The sequence below is a fragment of the Pimephales promelas genome, chromosome 9 (genome assembly GCF_988280905.1).
Source record: "Pimephales promelas chromosome 9, fPimPro1.hap1.1, whole genome shotgun sequence".
In the NCBI taxonomy this organism is placed as follows: Eukaryota; Metazoa; Chordata; class Actinopteri; order Cypriniformes; family Leuciscidae; genus Pimephales; species Pimephales promelas.
In genome coordinates, this window is record NC_142777.1 from 18,254,204 (window position 1) to 18,274,368 (window position 20,165).

General features: G+C 38.3%; 2 protein-coding genes across 4 annotated transcripts in view; one reads left to right on the forward strand and one right to left on the reverse strand.

Moving 5' to 3' along the window:
- Positions 1 to 6,534, forward strand: part of glra1 (glycine receptor, alpha 1) — a 59,223-nt gene extending 52,689 nt beyond the window's left edge. For both annotated transcript variants that reach the window (XM_039680377.2, XM_039680378.2), the window contains one exon: positions 2,997 to 6,534. In XM_039680377.2, the coding sequence (XP_039536311.1) occupies positions 2,997 to 3,287 (291 nt within the window). In that variant the 3' untranslated portion in view covers positions 3,288 to 6,534. The remainder of the gene's footprint in view (positions 1 to 2,996) is intronic.
- A 4,836-nt stretch (positions 6,535 to 11,370) lies between these two features.
- Positions 11,371 to 18,622, reverse strand: g3bp1 (G3BP stress granule assembly factor 1). Of its 2 annotated transcripts, none has more exons than XM_039680382.2 (12): positions 18,477 to 18,622; positions 17,254 to 17,370; positions 17,023 to 17,104; positions 16,768 to 16,941; positions 13,980 to 14,070; positions 13,782 to 13,872; positions 13,329 to 13,539; positions 13,115 to 13,216; positions 12,678 to 12,795; positions 12,361 to 12,489; positions 12,175 to 12,284; positions 11,371 to 12,087 (listed from the first exon to the last, which is right to left on the reverse strand). In XM_039680382.2, exons 2-12 carry the CDS (start codon positions 17,346 to 17,348, stop codon positions 11,857 to 11,859), a joined length of 1,434 nt encoding a protein of 477 aa, XP_039536316.2. In that variant the 5' UTR covers positions 17,349 to 17,370; positions 18,477 to 18,622; the 3' UTR covers positions 11,371 to 11,856. The 2 variants fall into 2 exon arrangements, with proteins under 2 accessions (XP_039536316.2, XP_039536315.2); XM_039680381.2 differs by having other exon boundaries at positions 12,654 to 12,795.
- Positions 18,623 to 20,165: the final 1,543 nt, after the last annotated feature.

The window sequence follows — 20,165 nt, forward strand, 5'->3', positions numbered from 1 at the left end:
TCCTCTTTACAGCTCCACGTCACGTCTCGGAGCCACCACATTAATCATATGGCAGCAGAAATAAAGCCGAGCATCCGTAATACTTACAAATGGCGAGCCAGTGCAACTGAAGGACAAGGAAAGGTCGTAGCACGCTGGCATCAAAGACAGCGTCGTATACAAAAACAAAGGGGCAATGGAATAACATCACCCCCTCACACACACTCACATCCTAGTGTGATCTTCCATTTACCCCTGCACACATTAACAGTTATAAATGGGATGGCTGAAAGACAAGGACAGAAGGAGGACAACGTGTCTAAAAATGGAGTCCTGTGTAGAAAATGGCTGATCTTTCACTAAAAGCTGATGTTTCCCTGCGCTAGATGTTTGCACCTGCAAATTGAAAACATGCATTACGAACATAATGATCCCATTTCGCCTCTGCGGTTTGTGTTTAAGCAGGCACAATCATGGTGAAATATCTACCCCCGCGCCGAAATGTAATTAACCGAGGGGGTTATTTTGGGGACTGTTTTCATTAACGTGTAAGATCAAGTCCATCTGCTGAATCTCAAATAAGAGCGTGTGTAGGTGGGGAGCAAGGCAAGGTCAGTCCATTAAGTGAAACGTGAAATATTGTGACCTCTGACAGCGCCCTATGGAATTTAGCTGACACGTCAATAGTTAATACTCATAAAAACGTGTAATCCACCTTGAGGACTTAAAGGGATATTCCAGCAAAAAATTAAAGTTCTCTCATTTATGTATATGATTTTCTTTTTGAAGACCTTATTAGTGATTGTATGGGGTGGACAGGTGTCATTATGCAGCTAACGACCTCAAACAGGTGCATCTAATTTAGGATAATAAATGGAGTGGAGGTGGACATTTTAAAGGCAGACTAACAGGTCTTTGAGGGTCAGAATTCTAGCTGATAGACAGGTGTTCACATACGTATTTGCAGCTGTATCCTACAAATAAATAGTTAAAAAAAATCATATATTGTGATTTCTGGATAGTTTTTTCTTTTTTTAGATTATGTCTCTCACAGTGGACTTGCACCTATGATGACAATTTCAGACCTCTCCATGATTTCTAAGTGGGAGAAATTGCAAAATAGCAGGGTCTTCAAATACTTATTTTCCTCACTGTATGTCACGGATCACAACGTATAGCGCTTCACAATGTTCTCATGAACCCACGTATGATAATTGTCCGAAAGCAATGGTTTATAGTTTAAATATGTTTGAATATTAGTATTTTTCTTACACCTATTGTTTTGCTTCACTAAATATTGATTTATCATGTGGATAAACCGTAATGATTGTGTTTTTTTAATTTATTTATTTATTTATTTATTTATTTTTTACGTTAACTCTTGGGTTGTTGTCCACTGGCATTATATGTGATGCCATCTGGGAAAACCCGCTGGATGTCGCGCTGGTACGTTTTCCGTAAGGTCTAAATATAGATTGAATGTCAGTTTTTTTTGGTCAAAATTGGGTTTTTATTAAATTATTATTCTATAACATCTTGTTCATCATCTCTGAATATATCTTGGGAAAATTCACTAGTTTAGTGCAGAAAAATAGCGATTTATAATGGCCAGGTGAAAAGACTGTGTTTCTCTTTAAGAACATGCAGACGGAGCGGAGGGGCAAAAAAAAAAAAAAATAATAATATCTCCCTTTTAGCTCTCCTCTTAACACTACAAAGACAGTTCACCTATCAAAATAAACCACATAACAGAATAAAGTCCAGTCCTTGGTGAACTACAACTGCTCACAAGTTTTTATTTATTTATTTTTATACAGCGTTATAGTGTGGTGTGATGCGGAGGACAAGAGAACAAAGTTTGAAGCTGCTCGCTTAAAGATCTTGCTCGCCTCTCGATCGTCCAATTTCAAAACGGTTTTCATAGGATGAATTTTGAGTTCGATGATTCCTAATCTATGATGATTACTAAAATATGTAATATGGAAAAAGGCAATAAATAAAGAGTGCCAGTCGTCCTGCTAGTAGGACGTGACTGTTAATTAAACCGTTTTTTCTAAAAATTCCTTTTCTGAAAATCATAGCGGTCACCCGACTTCAGACCAAAACTTTTGTTACAGAAAAGATACAGATTTGGAAAGGGCTTGAACCCAGTTAACTCTGGGTCATTGTAAACCCTGGTAAACAGAATCCATCTTCCTTCCCATTTCACTCTGCTCATACTTTAGGGTTAACAATTTATCCTGGGTATTCATAAATTTCATACGGTACATTCCTGAACCCTGGGTTAACGTTTTTATTTGCGGTGTCAGTCTCCGTGATTGGACACATGCATAATGTGACCTGTTTCAAGTCTTTAGCATTGAGCATACTCATATCATACAGTGCTGACTGTGCAATCAAGATTTCCTTGAATGAGATTGAGTACTAGTAGTAGACGATCAGAGAATTAAAATCCCTCAAGCCCCTTTCACGCAGAATCTTTTTATATCTTTTTATCCCAGAAAACTGCCATAGAATTGCTAGAGTGTCTTCTGTGTGAACGCAAACATGTTCCAGGATGGGGACCTAGTAACAATAGGGGTTTTCGCACCGGAGAAACCTTTCATAGTTTCTATAACTTATGGCTACCCGGATTTTAGCGTAGAGTAAATTTTTAGAGTATTGCTGGGATCAGTCCCAACAAAAGTGAACAAAAGTCAGGACCAAGGGGTGTGTCATAATGATGACGGACGTGTCTTCGCAATGGTATAGTTATCGTACCACTATTTGACCAGGGGGTTTAAATGAAGATTATCACATTGCACAGTAACTAATAAGAAAGTTTGTTTTCATCATCCTGATGTTACGTGTCTTTACCAGGATGATTCCAGCAATCAAAATCAAACGATCCCGGGACACATTATCAATGTATTTCCCGGAATCTCTGTGTGAAACCGGTTTAATAAAAGCGCATTGTTTAAGGTGAAGCGTGTGAATGACGTGTTTCTTGACCGATCAACACCTGTGCTGTATTGCAGGAGGACGAGGCGGGAGACGGGAGATTCAGCTTCTCCGCCTATGGCATGGGTCCGGCGTGTCTCCAGGGCAAAGATGGCATGGCCATCAAGGGCAACAACAACAACGCACCCACCTCCACCAACCCCCCTGAGAAGACCGTAGAGGAGATGCGCAAGCTCTTCATCAGCCGCGCCAAACGGATCGACACAGTGTCGCGTGTGGCCTTTCCGCTGGTCTTCCTCATTTTTAACATTTTCTACTGGATCATTTACAAGATCATCCGCAGCGAGGATGTTCACAATATGAAGTAAATAACGCAGTAAAGAGATCCGAATACACCCGTCTCTACGCCCCTCCCCACGTCCCACCGTGCCCGCCTTTCTCTCACTGCAGTGCTCTCACTCGCTTCCGGTGATGACGAGTCCCTGGCAGAGGTATTTATTCCTCTTTTTTTTTTTTTTTTTTTCGTCTCTTTCTCTCCTGTCCTCCTGAATAATCCGGACCTGTGCAATAGCAATGCAGTAAAATGCATGATATATGAATGTGGCAATATATTTACTAAAAAAAAAATGAAAATGACTAAAAGTAAATATTCAACTTAAGAACTTCTGAACTGATGACTGGAAATCCAAGAGGAAAACTTGTACAACTTTTTTTGCAACTTGAAGACGCACTGCATTGCGAGAATATGGAGAAAAAGTACTGCTGTAATATATCATGTATTTAAATGATAATACTTCCATAAGAAAGTGATTGAAAATTCGACTTTTTTTTTTTTTTGTTGGTGTCTCGAGGCAGTTTGGGGCTTCCACGATTATACGATGAAAACGTCACTGAGACCGAGATTTGTTTTGGTACAGTACATGTGTCCTGGATGTTTCATTCTGATGTCGATTATTAATGGATCTTGATGAGTGCCAGTGAAAAAAAAATATATATATTTATTCGAGCTGTGGTCAATGTGTTCCTCTATCTGTGCTCATTTAAATCTTTTTATTTTTGTATTATTATTTTTAAACATCAGGTTGTGTTCTGATCATGTGCCAAACGTCATCTTTTAGGTCGACCCAAAAAAAAAAAGACAATTTCATTTATTTATTTATGTGTTCACCATTTGATATATTAATGATACGGGTTGAGAGGGGGGAAATACTAATAATTTATTAGATATATCTAGACGCATTCTTTTGTTTTGCCATCGTTTTGACCATCTCAGAGTATGTCAGAAACGGACAGAAAGAAAAGCAAAGCGATCTTTCATATCTCATACTATCACAACAGTGTTATTTTTATAAGCTTGGTTTAGCAGTACAGCCAGTGCCATGATACTAGTAGATCTATATTTCCAACCAAATGTATATTAGTGTTTTTTCCTTTTTTTTTTTCTTTTTTTTTCAAACCTATATGTATAAACTCTGCATTGTGCAACAGAATAAAAAAGTGCACAAAGGTTTAGTTTGTAAAATTTAGGATGCATCTTCATCTGGCTTCTCTATGCAATAATCCTATATGCAATTATTTTCAGTGTTCATCATGTTGAATATGGCCGTTTTATTCCGAAGGCCCCAAAAAATGCTATTTCGTACGTGTTCAATTTTCTCTTCCAGTCATGCTCATTTGCTGTCTATGCATGGCGAGGCTTTTTTGTGTGTGGTGCAGATGATATAAATGTCATTTTTCACTTTTGTAATGTTTTGTTTGACTACCGAACTGAAGAGAAACACCATTATACAAAGTGAGCATGTGTCCAGACTGTGTGATAGAAGCCCTGTGTAGGATATGCAAGATTTTGCCATGCGTGACATATATAAATATATCTACTTTTCGTTTGTTTAAAACCAAAGAGCAGTTTTGTTACTCTGTAGTCAATTTGCCTTTCCGGTTTTCAAACTGAAGTTTGACCAATTTTTCGTCGTCTCCATTTCGTCCTGTTTGACATTGACCAATTTTGTAAGACCTGTAACATTTGTAATTTATTCAGTTTTTCAAACATTTCTTCAAGAAAACCTACAAGCATATATCTTTATACACTGCGACTAGTCAGACATTTTGTGACAGAATAATATTACCAAGAGACTCCAAATGGTATCATGATGTTTTGATGTACGTATATATATATTTTTGGTTGAGAGTGAAGCTAAGTTCATAGGTAATTGATGGCACATTTTAATTGATGTTTTATTCCATTTATTTGGTTTCATTTCTTTAAATGACCAGGCATCATGGCAAATTTGAAGGGCTATTTTTGATTCTTAACATCAAATCTTCTCCCTCAAATGAATCGGCTTGTGACAAAGTGCTCAAATGTGTGATCTGAAAACTGGTTTATACCTCACTGGTGAAGACACTGGGTTACACTATATATTAGACCTCGCTGTATGATACGTTAAGCAGAAGCTGAGTTCTACTCGAGAACATTGTAATGTGAAACGCTATCCACATGCAGCACAATGTAGCAAGAACACATTTCACACATCATTTGAATGTTCACACATGATGAATTGTGCTGAAAGGAGTGTTCACGACTGGATCTGTAACATTACAAACAATATAAATCATCGTTGTTTCAAATAGTCATTCTTCCGGCGAGTCCTGTGCGAGGCACACGATGTACGATATACATCACAGTGTACAGTGCGGAAAGTCATGAAGTTGCTTTATACACTCGATGTGCTCATTCTTGAAATGGGAAACGCAAATATGTAGTCAAAAACACATTTAGAAAAAGAACATTTGTAGAAATACGTTCAGCTTCACGTTGCTGTTAATGACCGATTTGTTTCTTGATGAACCCTGCTTAAGGCTATTGACGATGTTGCTGGACTGTCCCGTGTGTAAATGACAGCGGTGACGCCCCGGGCCCTCACACACGCAATACACATGACGAGTTGTGACAAATAGTGCTGGCTCGGGAACACAAGGACAATGTGATGTGAAATATGTGCTATATGCAAATACGATTTGTTATTTGGCTTAATAATCATGAAAATATCGATTTAATGTCCTGATGATTTCTGAATCTTACTTTGAGGCATGTTTCTTTTGTGTGTGTGTGTGTTTATCATTTATTTTATTGATTTTGTCCTGTTTTGATTTAATGCCACCTTTATTCGATCACAACTGCCCAGGAAGTGGTGATCTCTGAGTGATGATTGGCATGGCCATCATATGTAACTTATGTACGCAAAACTGTGGGTAAAATTTTTATTTTTGCACAAGTTGGTATGGCCTTAATTTAAAGGGTTTATTTGCTTCTATTGTGGATTGGCACAAAGTGCATCTCTTCATTTGCTTCTTGTCATTCTCCGAGTGCACTTCCAAGCAGTGAAAAGAACAGCGAATTCTTATTTTTTATGTTCCAATACTAAAACATGGAATTTTTGTGCATGAATAGAATTAAATGGCAGATATTTTTGGCTTGTACAGAAATGTGAGCAATTTGAAGAAAAACGGAATGTACCATTTCTGCTATATCTGTATATAACACAATATTTATTGAAATATGTCATAATGCTAAATCTAATTCTATTAAAGGTTTTCTGAACTAAAACATCTGAACAGTGTGTGAGAATTGTGAAATTTGTGTGAGCTAAACCAAGATCTTTGGGTCAATCATGTGTTTTGTGTTTGGGAATGGGGGGACAGATACCACCGGGCACCACTCATCTCCACTACAAATAGGAATAAGAGGCTACAATTTCCAAGAGCTCACCAAAATTGGACCGTTAAAGACTGGAAAAATGTTCCCAGGTCTGATGAGTTTCGATTTCTGTTGAGACATTCAGATGGTAGAGTCAGAATTTGACAGAATGAGAACATGGACCCATCATGCCTTGTTACCACTGTGCAGGCTGGTGGTGGTGGTGTATTGGTGTGGGGGATGTTTTTTTGGCTCACTTTAGGCCTCTCAGTGCCAATTGGGCATTGTTTAAATGCCAAGGCCTACATGAGCATTGTTTCTGACCATGTCCATCCCTTTATGGCCACCCATCCCCTGATGGCTACTTCTAGCAGGATAATGCACCATGTCACAAAGCTTGAATCATTTCCAATGGGCTTTATGCACAGCTGCACTACTTCCTGAACTTCAGCCAGCTCCTTGTTTTCCTGTCTGCCATTATTGGGCAAACTTGATTAATTCAGGTGTGTCTGATTATTGTTGCCGTGACTACTCAGGAGGTCAGACACACCTGGATTAATCAATTTGTCCATTTATATATATATATATATATATATATATATATATTATATGTGTGTGTGTGTGTGTGTGTATATATAAATAATAAAAAGAAAAAAAATATATATATATAGCCTATATATATGATGTGAAAATGTAATAATATACATATATGTGTGTGTCTGTTAAAAACATTATATATTAAATATGTACAAATGTATACCTTTATATATAATGTAATAAAGGTACAATATATACCTATATATAAATTATATAAATAATAGTAACCAGTAAACTATTAAATCCTGCATACAGTATATTTTAATGCAGCAGATCAATTGTTTGTCCCTTCATGCACTTTTCAACTATTTTAGAGGAATTACATTTAATATGGTGCTGTAGTCCTTCTTTAAAATTTAAAAGTCAAACGCACATTGAATATTGACATTGTTTGTGTTATTATATTATTTTGAAGCATTTTTGTTTTTTTTAGAAACCCCAACCAATTTTTAGAGGAAAGTCAATTAAGCAGATTCAGGCTCTGGAAAGTATACTGTACACTTTGCAAGAATTTCCCAGAGGCCCTGTATGGCTGCATTTGAATACATCCATACTCTGCCTTATGGCCATCCTTGTTCAGGCTTTTAAATTATGCAAGTGGATTATGAACCACAAAACCTCAGTCAATTTGTCCCCTCGCTTGAGTAGTCTGAAGACCACCCGCCCCTCCAACGGCCATGCGCTTTACAGTGGGACTGGAATTACATTACGGCTGACACTGAAAACCGCCGCTGGGCCTGAAGCCAGTGAAACATGAAGGCTTTGACAGAATGCTTTTTCCTTCAATATATGAGAAATATTTTCAGTCTTAGCTGAGAAAAAGAAGTGTTCATTTTGTTTTATTAACAACTTGGCAACTCTGGAGGTGATTTTTTTTAAAGGGGTAGGCTAGTTCATCCATGGGATACATAGATTGTATGTACATAGTATATATATATATATATATATATATATATATATATATAGGTATAGGTTTGGGGTAAAAAAGGGGCAACAAGCAGATATACAAGCAAATTATTTAATTAGTTAAAAAAATAACATCAGGTACCTATTCTGTTAATATATTCCATGAAAAAAAAAAATTGTATGTCTGTTTATACAATGTATCACATTTCTGGCAAAATATGTTCAGGGTAATTTTGACATTTTGACATATTGCCTTTTCTTACTAGATTGCTAGAAAAATCAAAATAATTTGTTTCTGCTATGATTTTAATTGACTGTACCATGTGGTAATTAGTACTTACCTTATCCCATTGAATTGCAATGACACTTAAATGTCAGGGCAAATATACTGTGTAATTAATACCTTTCTCTGTAATTACAGTGCAAATAGTGTTGTTTCGTATTGCTACATAGCGTTTGTTACCCCCTTGTTCTGTGTAGTTACAGGGTAAGTGTAACTCCTGAGGGCTGTAAATTAAAGTGGTGCTTGTTACCCCTTTATTACCCCAAACTTAACATTGTTCCCTTATACTTACACGGAAGTGCACTATAACTACAGAAACACCGTAATTTAGGTGTACTTACACAGTTGTTTGCGGGTCGTAAAATAAAGTGTTACCAAAATTAGAAATGGGAACAATTTTTTTTTAAGTTGTCCAAGTCCATATTAGTTCATACTCAATGGATCTCTAGCGTATACAGACCATCTAAACTGGTCTGTTGCAGAATATCCATTTTAAACGATAATGAAATTAGTCGTTGCACACATCCCTACTGCAAAAAAAAAAAAGACAAAGAAAAGAAAAAGAAATGCATTAAGCTTCAAGAAGTTTGCAAAGGCATCTTGAAAGTACCATGTAGGATAGTTTTGTGTGACTAAAGAGAGAAAATGTAAGTTGCTCATGTTTTGAATAAAATGATTGATTTACTGATAAACAGTCTGAATAATTCACCGACTCTGAATGATTTGGTCACAGTGGTTCACAGCTTACTAGAGGGGAAGATATCCATTGAATAATGACTTTAATTTCGGTCTGTTCCTCACCCAGAATCTCAAACAGAGAAAAATCATTCTAACCACTTGTATGGTGCTTTTGGGGTTTAAGGCATACAATCCTCAATGGCCATGGGGATGTGAGGACAAAAGGAACCAATTCCAAATTTGGAACAAAATAAGGAAAGGTATATGACAGAATGTTGATTTTTGGCTGAACTCACCCTTTTAATAGCTATAGCTCTGTCTGTGGTGTTGCAGAGGGTCCAGCTGGGGGTCCGTATGTTTGGTGGGTTGTGGCCAGCTGTACGAGGACATCCTGAACTCATGTGGGTCATGAGGGTGTGGAGCTTCAAAATAAAGTAGCGGAGAGAAGCTGCACTTTCCCTCTCATGAATACTAATGCTGGGCCACCTGCTGGTCAACACCCCTCTACATCACTGCTACAGCTAATCACGTTCATTTTATAATGAGCTACAGTTGTGATTGTGTTTTTTTTTTTGTTTTTTTTTTTTCTTCACTTAGTATGATGCAAGCACATGAATTCCTAATTAGACCCAATAATTTCAGTAACTCGATCAGACTGAGAAAATGGGAAGATGATTGGCCGGCGTGTGCCTCGGGATAAGGTATCTGTAAAGAATGCTGCTATGGCAATATAACATATTGATATTTGTTGAGAGTGGCAGCACAGTATTGCAAAATCTCATCATTTTGGTGGCTGGGTGATGGATGTCTATAAGTGCAAAATTGACTTTTCTGTTATGACCAGTTCTACCCTGGCAGTAATGGAAAAAAGATTGAGCCGATGCTATGAAGATCTTCAGGTGCTGCAGCCTTTAGAAATTAGATTTGCATATATATATATATATATATATATATATATATACACACACACACACACACATGTAAATGATCAACACTATGCTAACGTATCTTCAGATGCGGCAGCAAATGAACAGGAGGACTCTCTTCGACATTTAGTGAAACACTGTCTGTGCCGTCTTTTTAACATGGCGAAATACATTGGGGGAGGGGCAGCCTGTACCTTGTATAATTTAAGTTGACATGAAAGAAATTGCAGTATTTTCTTCCCAATTGTAACATCTGTGTGGCTTCTCAAACAGGAATGAGTTGGGGAATTGTATGTATGTGCATATATGATTGTGGTTTGCCATTGCAGTGATCTCATGTGAATGACAGCACCAGAAAACACAGAAGAGATTGCAAAAAAAAAGGGCAGTTTAAAAATTACCTGGCACCTGACTTTTCCATATGTAGTGCATCGATAAATCATTTTTATTAACTACTGCAGTTCTCCGTAAATCAATCTTAATTTCATGGTGACTAACATCCATGATTTTACCTTATACCGGGCATTTTAGAGGCAACTTTTGTTTAAAACTAAACATATTTAGATGTACGGGAAATCGCAATGAAAGACGATTTCGATATATCTAAATATATTTAGTGAGGTAAAACTTCCGAAATCTCCGTGTAAACAATGCGTGACGTAGGCTACATACGCACGCGATCGCGTCACGTTGGAGACGGTTCAGTTGGACATCTGATTCAGATCAGTTCGACGGCTGTTAACAAGAGGTAAAAACGATATAAATATTGTTCGTTTTCTCACACAAACCGCTTGTTTCGTGTCTTAGGCCATCAATGTGTACTTACATTCACGAGTAATTAAATCATGTTTAATTTGGACTTCTCTGTGCATGCTCTTTAAAGAAGACCTCATAACCCTCCATTGACAGACAAGAATGGTTTGACCAAAAAATGTCAAAATTGAAAATACTGTGGAAACAAGACACCTACATCTTGGATGCCCTGGAGGTAAGCTAATATATCAAAAATTAATTTCAAAGTGAACTATCCCTTTAAATTGTTTTAACTCTGTTAAACCTACTGTATCATTTGCATTGCAAATTTCTATGCCATTATATTATATGATCACATATGCAAACTTTTGTCTAAAAGGTTCAATAAACAACTCCATTTTTCACACTTTACACAAGTCAAATAAATTTTACATTTTAACTAGTCAAATAGGAAATACTTTTAATGTTTCTACATAATTGCCACTTTTCTTAATTATGAAAAGGTTTGTTTTAGTTCCAGGCCTGAGGTCAATTAAAAATTGACCTTATTTATATTTTCCATCAGCGTATGATCCCTGTCGACATCCCTTAACTTGGACAAGACACACCCATGCTTCAAAATAGTACATAGAGTTTATTTTGTTCTCTCATCAGTGGAGTTGTTAAAATATGTTGTCATTCTTGATGAAGTGCAACAGTAGAAGGCAAACAGGATTCTTTACATGCTAGATAGTCACTCACACACAACCATGATTTGACATGGCAACAATTCCAAATAAAACCATACTTGCACTTGACCTGAAAGCGGGTGCTAGCAATACACAGGATTGCCCAAGCAGTAAAAACACGTTCCTTTAAGAAACAGGGAGAGAACTCTAAAACCAAATGCTAGGTTTCTCCTTTCCCCAATTCAAGTAGTTTTGTTTTTCTACAACAAATTCAAGTTCAATCTCAGAATTAAAAGGAAGTCCAGATAAAGAAACAAATAAATCACACTCCTAGGGGGTCCTGGAGTGAGGGATGGAGACAGGGAACAGAAAAGCCATCTGTGTTAACCAGGGTGACTTGCAACAGCAGTGAATGACGTGGGAGCTGCCTCACTGACGTGGTCCTGCGTAGCGGCCCTCGCTGGGTCCTGTGCCTCGACCGGCTCCGAAACTGGGTTTCTGAGCCATGCCTCCACGGGCGGGCGGTCCCCTTGACCCTCCAATCCTGTCACGCGGTCCCCCCGGGCCTCTGGGACGGATGTCCCGCCTGTCACCTTCACGGGCCGAGCGGGTCTTCTTTTCCTCTACGTTCAGTCGCACATCTCCTCGCAGTTTAATGGGCTACAATACACAGAATAAAAAGGTCATTGTTAATCCTGCATTAGTCAAAATATCCCGTATCACTCAACATCCGAGTGTCACACGTACCCGATTGCTGAGGATCTTCTGCACGGGCTCAGAATCATCAAATACCACAAATCCAAAGTTAGGCAGCTTTCCACCGCTGTTGATTCTCAGCTCGAGAACAGTGCCATACTCTGAAAAGAAATAAGCAGGTAAGCTCAAGCAGGATGAGGATGGTTTAAATTGAGAAGGGCCATCTTCAACACTTACGTTCAAAGAATTCTTTGAGCTCATTCTTATCCACATCGTGAGGTACGTTTCCAACAAAGAGTTGGTGGCTGTCGGGATACCGTACCGTCCGCCGTACCTCTGACTCCCCGCTCTCACCCTCCCGGACCACTAAAACAGAGATTGAATAATTGATTCAAGTCCTTTTAATTCAACATTCAATTTCACTGGAGTATATGCTACTTCTATGCACACATGAAGTTCATTACAAGCAGTTTTGCCAGCTAATCGCCTCTTTCGTAAATATTTTAAAAACTGTTATAATGGACCCATACTAGATTCAGTAGACTTTTGCACACCTCCTGGTCTCGATGTTCTGTGAGCAGGAGAGGGTCCTGGTCTCTGGTCACGTGGTCTCTGGTCTCTCTGGGGTCTCTGTGCTGTGGTCTGTGTTTCTGCTTTCACCTCTACTCGAGGCTATGGAGCACAAATCACAAACAATCGAGCTGTATATTAAATTATTTAATGCAAAAATCCAAGAACTACTACAAAACTTCCTTGATTAGGATCTACAGAAAGTTACATTGCCTGATCTTAGTGTGAGCAATAAGAATGAACATGTTTTTACTATAGGGTTAGTTGCATGTGATTAAACACTTTTTATAGTAATTACTGAACAAGGACACTGTAAAAAGGTTATACTGACTTCATCCTATTTACTGCTTTTACATTTAATTCAGAGATAAGCAATATTAAATATTCCTAAAATGGAGTAAAGGAGTGTTGTGACATCTACCTGGGCAGATGGGACTCGGACAACATGCGGAGGGACTCCTGTGGCAGGGACCACTCCTCCTGGTGGGAGATTCTTGCTAGTGACTGAAGCCCATGAAAATTGCTGAAAACAAGGAAGGATTTAATCTCACCTATCCAGTTTGGGATGACTGTACAGCTTCACAAAACAGGTCAGTTGACATGTAACAGACAGTGATGAACGAGTGTGGTCTTACCCGGTTCTCCTCTGGCATGGCGGGCGCGGAGTCAGCAGGTGTGGGCGAAGGGGACGATCTCTGAGTCTTTTCCTCAACGTGAACCTCAGGCGGGCTGACAGGCTCTGGTTTCAGCTCTACAGCTGCTGGCTCAGGCTCCACCTCTGCTTCTGGCTCAGGCTGGGGCTCTGGAGTTATAGACGCCTCTTCTTGCGGCCCCTCGGGCTCCACGCTGTAAATGGACAGACTTGCATGAAACTACCACTCAATGGTAAAAAGCAACACTTTTTGGAGGGCATCATAACAGAGTCTTGTGATAAGGTTACAGAAGCATTCCTTATGTAACAAATTAAAATTGAAGTGCGTGTAGTTTGTTTTGAATTCCAACACACGCACACGATTTGCATTTTGCCTTACTCAAGTAATTATCAAATGGAACTGCATTAAATGAGCTGAAAACTGAATACAAGTTACCAAGGTGTCTGATCGTAGTATCCAGCAGACTCATCCTGGACCACCTCAGGCGAGTGTACTGGCTCCAACTCCTCCACGTCCTCCTCAGACTCTGTGAACAACAGGAGATGAATGAAGTCATCTGCTCACAGCAAGAGCAATGGGGAGACCGATTAAACTAAAGGTGCCTGAAATACACCAACAATATCAGCTGCTCACCCTCAGGTGGTTCTGAGTCGGAGTCCCCAAACACTTCATCCTGGTACCGGAAGATATCGTTGTGTACATAGAACTTATTTGCAACGGTTCCCTAAAAGATTACAACAATAAAATAAATATAATTAAATGATATAAAGAGATACTAAGTTAATTTGTTGGCAAAAAGGCTAAATGTGCCTAAAGCCATTTTATTATTAAGAAGATCAGAACAAGTCGATGCTTCCAAGACACCAAGTCTAATGTTGACACTTTTCAGCAGGTGAATTTCTATTTAATAATCTGTGACTACTAAACAAAGAATTATTTTGATTCGAACAGATGCTGATGAATAGAGGAGACTAAACGTGAAATGGGGATGGCATAGACTGGGGAGGAATGCAGAAAATTAAGTATCCCTGCACATTGAACTTTACTCCACACACACACACACAAAATATCTAACCAATTATTTCTTAAAGTTAGGGGCATGACAAGATCTTGTGGCACATGCACTCACGATATTAAAACGTGACATTTCTCGTCTTGGCGAAAAGCAGCCTCACAATCAACATGACTGAGTTGAGCTTGTGGCAAAACCTTTTAAAGGGCTCACATTACATTGTCTTTTACTGCATATGATAATGATAATTATAACTCATAATGAATGTCACTTTCAGTTCTACATTCAAAGAGGTTTAATTTAGGGCTGTCACTATTCCTCTACTAAATTGAAGGCCTTTATTTTTGAGAGAAAACTGACAAATCACATAAGTCACATTTTATTAGGCTATTTACATTGCGAAATAATGTAAAATACCAGTATATAAAGCAAAATAGCTATAGACTATTTTAGTTTCATAGACCGCACAACAAATCCTTTAATTTGAACAATATTCAGAACAGAACATTAAATATTAGAGCCAGACCGATATTATCGGCCGATATTAGGCATTTTCCAAAATATCGGTATCGGCAGTTATAATGGCTGATAAATGAATATTTAAAAAATGAAATAAAAAAAGGACGAAACATGCTTCAATCATCTCTTCTTGGCCTGTTATATTGAAAATGTATGTTTTACAATTTGCAGTATGATGTTATCTATTGCTAAATTATGGCTCATCATAGACTAGCTAACCACAAAGCAAGCTAATGCCAATATAATCAGTGGAAGACCGCTAACGTTAACATTAATGAGCTTGGAAACCACAATGAACTTTTTATGCCTAAATAAAGTAATAATTACTGTATAACTAGCATATCTCTAGTTACAGTCCCTACATTGTAAAATGCAAGTTATACTTGCGAGGAGTGAGCATTTAGACATAGAGAAAAAGTATCAAACGTATCTTGTGCAGAAAAGTTAGCTTTTCTTTTACACGTGTGTGAAATCCAACAATATTTAATAAAAAAAAAAATATATATATATATATATATATATATATATATATATATATATATATATATATATCGGCCAATATATAGGAATATCGGATTTTAAAACCCAAAAATATCTGTATCGGTATCAGCCTTCAAAATCCTTTATCGGTCGGGCTCTATTAAAAAAAAAAATATATATATATATATATATATATATATATATATATATATATAGGGTTCGCTCTTAAAGCTTCAGATCGCATAATTTAGTAGTGGAACATGAAAATCATTATTTCTCCACATGTGCACCATTGGACTAAGAGCCCTGGCGAATGCTGTATGTATGTGAACAAATAAACCGGAGAAGACGTGAATGACTGCTTTATGATCTATTCAAAATAACGAACGTTACAGATGAATAATTTTGCACTCCTGTGATAAATTAAGAAATGAATGTCACTGCAAACCATTTTTATCATAAACCGTTGTGAACTATCGAAGCTGGAGTTTTAAATCTTTCTAATGATGCTCAGTTAGTCTAGCTAAAATAAGTAGAGTGACGTTTTAACAAGTAATGAATGTTAAACAACAATTATCTGGGGCCCGAAATGGGTTAAATTAGTGTTTTTGGAGATCCAGTTCAGTAGGTGGCGCTGTAACAGAAAATTAGGGTCCTGAAAATGCGGTCCTAGAACTGCAGCCTCCGGTTGTGCAGGAATACCCTTCTTGAAACAGGCAGTTGTCTCATTTACACTCAAACGCAGAATGCACATTCTAGCGGACAATCGGCATTGGATCTCTCAGTGTGTTCAAGTGCAGCTTTTTACCCCGGCAACAGAGTCGGCTTTCATCAGTGCTAGTTCGTCGGCTTGGTGTGTTCAAGGATTTAGTGTGTTCAAGCGCAGCTTTTTTAGCGACGCGAGACAAGTCGACTTTCATCAGAGCTATTTTTTGGCATCCCTACCTTAAAACTAATCCCTCAGAAAACTAGGTTTGTTATTTTAATTGGTAACAGTCACAGGTCCATTCTAATTGAACAATCTTGTCGGTTATAAAGCTTCAGTTGTCAGTTAGGGAAAAAAAACAAAATGAACAGGGCTGCACAATATATGAAAACCATTAAAAAATATATATATATAAAACAGTGCTATTCTGAAATCACAAATGCTGCGTTTCAAATAAATTAACATATGCTCTGCAAGTTTCAGAGTGAAGCATCAAATGCCTGATATTTTCGCACCCGTGAGTACTTTAATGGTTGCTATCAATTCAGATTTCCAATTTTTACTTTCAAATTCAGTATTTACTCCACACAATCTCACATATTTCCAATGGTTTACATCTGTTCAAAGACAATAGTTCAGATAATTCCCCAAAGGTCTTGTTAACAATTTCATCTGGTAACACATTTGTGAAGAAATCTTCATACCTCAGGTGCCAGAACAAAAGTCTGCATGAACTTCCTCATGGGCTGCATGTTATTAGAGAGCTCCCCCAGAACTTGCACCACCACCCCCTCGTTCAGGGTGGCATGGGCATCGACATGCCTGATCTTAGTGTGACAATCACGGAAGCTGAGAGCCATCACCTTCTTATGGATTTCCTGTTCAAAAAGAAAAGTGACATTGAGCTACTACTGAACCTTAACTAGTATTAATTCCACAACACTTGCATTGAAACTCACAGACTGCCCGTAGACTGCTTCAACTGGTTTGCCATTATTATCCAGACCACCATGTACATAAGAGGAGTTCTTGCCGTAAAACCTGACAAAGATAAATGCAACATAGTTTAGTTTTATTGAAATTTGTGCTGTCACGTTTTAAACATGCATTTAACAGCAAGGGATTGTGATCACATTTCTGCAAAGATCATTTGCAAAGAAAATCTGATTATGAAGGCAGCAAATCCTCACCTGTGCAGGTAGTCAGGAGCCTGGTTGAGCAGGGTGTAGTACTGTCGGACAAACTCTCGCCCGACAAGCTGGGCACTTGGCTTCTCCATCACCATTTCTTTGGTCAACTGGATTCAACTAAACGAACAAAACGACTCATTAAAATATCTCATCCACATGTCCCAAAACCATGAACAACATGGCAGTTCTCCTGGTGAACATAAAAGAGCTGTCAGAAACATCTTGTTCCTCTAGAGAAAGTCATACGGGTTTAAATTACATGATGGGCGACTGAGAATTACTACTTCTGGTTGAAAACCTATAAAGGTAGCTAGGTGTTGATTGAAAACTAGGACGGACCCTTCCGTGAAACTGAAACAAATCCCTTTGTTAAGCCCATGAGGCCGTTTCATTTCTAAAGTCGATCGTTTCTATAGATTTCAATTGGAAACAGCCACACCCAATATGAACATTACTTGGTTTAACGTTAGCTGCCCATCATGTAGGGTGGGACATTATAGCTGATTATCAATCAGATGAATCTATTGTGAGATAGGCTAAATTAACGATACGTTAGGCCCGACCAAGAAACACCGCGTTGCCATCTTGAGCCCGGTTCGTTTGTGATCACATTATGCCATTTGATAATAAAAGAAAAAAAATATTTATCTAGTCAGATACACAATAAGCCGAAACAATGATTTTCTTAAATCGTCGTTCAAGAATCAGGCACGTGCCCAGTACTTTGTCGCATAAGCTTGGACCAGATGATGAATATCAACAGCAATCAACAACATGTTATACATGTGTGGAAAACAAGTTAAAGAAAATTTAATGTAAACATCGTATAAACCTTGTATTACAATGTAATAACTCAAACGCGGGTCGCTCGCCTCTTTGATGGAAATGTCGGTTGGTGGTGAGGTGAACTAGCTAAAGCTAATCCTCACAAGCGTCGAGCTAACGTTACAAAATCCCACCCAGCGGCCTAACCGTGAGACTTACCGCTTCAGTTCTCGATTAAAGAGTCATATTTTAACATCCGATATGTATAAATATAAAAAATGTTGGAATTGTAGATTTTTACCAAATAAGTCCAATACAATACACATGTCTATTAGCTGCGCACGAGCTATTGGATTGAGTACGCTAACCGGACTACAAAACAAGAATACAAATAAAATAATTCTTTTTTTCTCGCTCATATTTTTTTAATTCAGCCATTTAATTCCAAAAACACTTACCAAGAGGGAATCAGTAATGTGTGTTTGGATAGAGTCTGAAGTGATTTGAGTGAAGCGCCGATAGCTGTGAAGCTTTTAGCTCAGACACACTGGCTGCAGCGCGTGTGGCGAAATGCCGGTTTCACACGAGCTCCTACTAAATCAACGGCCCCTCTGATCGCTGAACCCAAACGCCAATCAGATTGACGCGATGGCTTTGCGCGTCCAATCAGCATTCGTCTACTGAAAGCCCCCCCAACATTCGCCCAATTAACATAAACTATACAGACTGTTTGCAGCGAACAGTGTGAAGGGGTGAAACGAAGGATCTGAGCAAGGTTGTTAGGCCCGCACGGATATGAGTTACGCAGCAGCAGCAGCAGCAGAACGTGTTGATTGAATTCTCTGCGCATATTGTTTGCGAAACAAACGAGTTGCTAGGTCAGCCTTTCTCAAAGTGGGTGCCGCGGCACACTGGGGTGCCCCCTGACTGTGTCAGGGGTGCCGCCAAAAAATTACGTAGGCTAAAAAAAAACAAAAAAAAACAACAACTGACATTTCATATATAAATATATTTGAATTTACATTCTTCTTTTTAAACATATGGACGTATTAATAAAATTGTAAATTCATTTTAGATAAATATATAAAATTAAGCATAAAAATCCGTCTCGCAAGACACGAAACTTGACGGAAGTGACGCAATCCATAGCAACGCGTTATAGCAACAACACCTCAGACTGACAGAAACGTAAAAATAAACGTAAATTTAGGTCACTTTAGTGACAGCATCATGGATCGTTTTTTTTTTTATTTTATTGAAAAGAAAATCCCCCCAAGAACCGGACAGTTTTTCTGTGAAATGGAGCCTCAGCCTACTTCCTCAGTACTGGGGATGCAACACGCCCTCTCCCGTTGTGTCTAATATATGGGATGAAACTATCAAACCAAGGGATGATTCCGCAAACACCTGACCACCTCTCATCCAACCCTGCCAGGATAGGGCGGCTGTGTGCGTCGCACCAGGCTCACGTCTCGATTGTGGTCACCCCCACCCCCGGCTTGTGTGAGCGCGTATACGCGCTGCATGCACGCATGTAGATCGTTCTCCCTCTCTCGTTGTGGATTATTGTTTGTGTGTGTGTGTGTGTGTGTGTGTGTGTGTGTGTGTGTGTGTGTGTGTGTGTGTGTGTGTGTGTGTGTGCGTGTGCATGGCACGGATAAAAAAAACAAGCACTATATGGAAAAACATTCCTGCTTATCTCTGGTGCATTTTTTAACATGCATCTTTTTCTTATTGCATTGTTTATATATATATATATATATATATATATATATATATATATATATATATATATATATAAATGTCTTCCCCCCTTTTTTTTTTTTTAACTGCATCCTGCACTTCATTTGAGTTCTCCTGGTCTGGATTTGTTATTGGGTTCTTGTATTGGGCGGTCCACCTCTTACGGTTTTATGGCATTTGTGTCTCTGATTAATTATTTTGTGAATTACTTTGTCAACCTTTGTTTTTAAAGGTACTATACAGTTTTTATTATTATTGTTATTTACAGTTCATATTATGCTATGTTCATTACTGTTCTGTCTAACTAAACAAGACATTTGCATTTACATTTGGGTTATGCAGTGTTTTTAAATTAAATTTTACACTGGGGTGCCTTGAGATTTTATGCACTTTTGAAAGGTGCC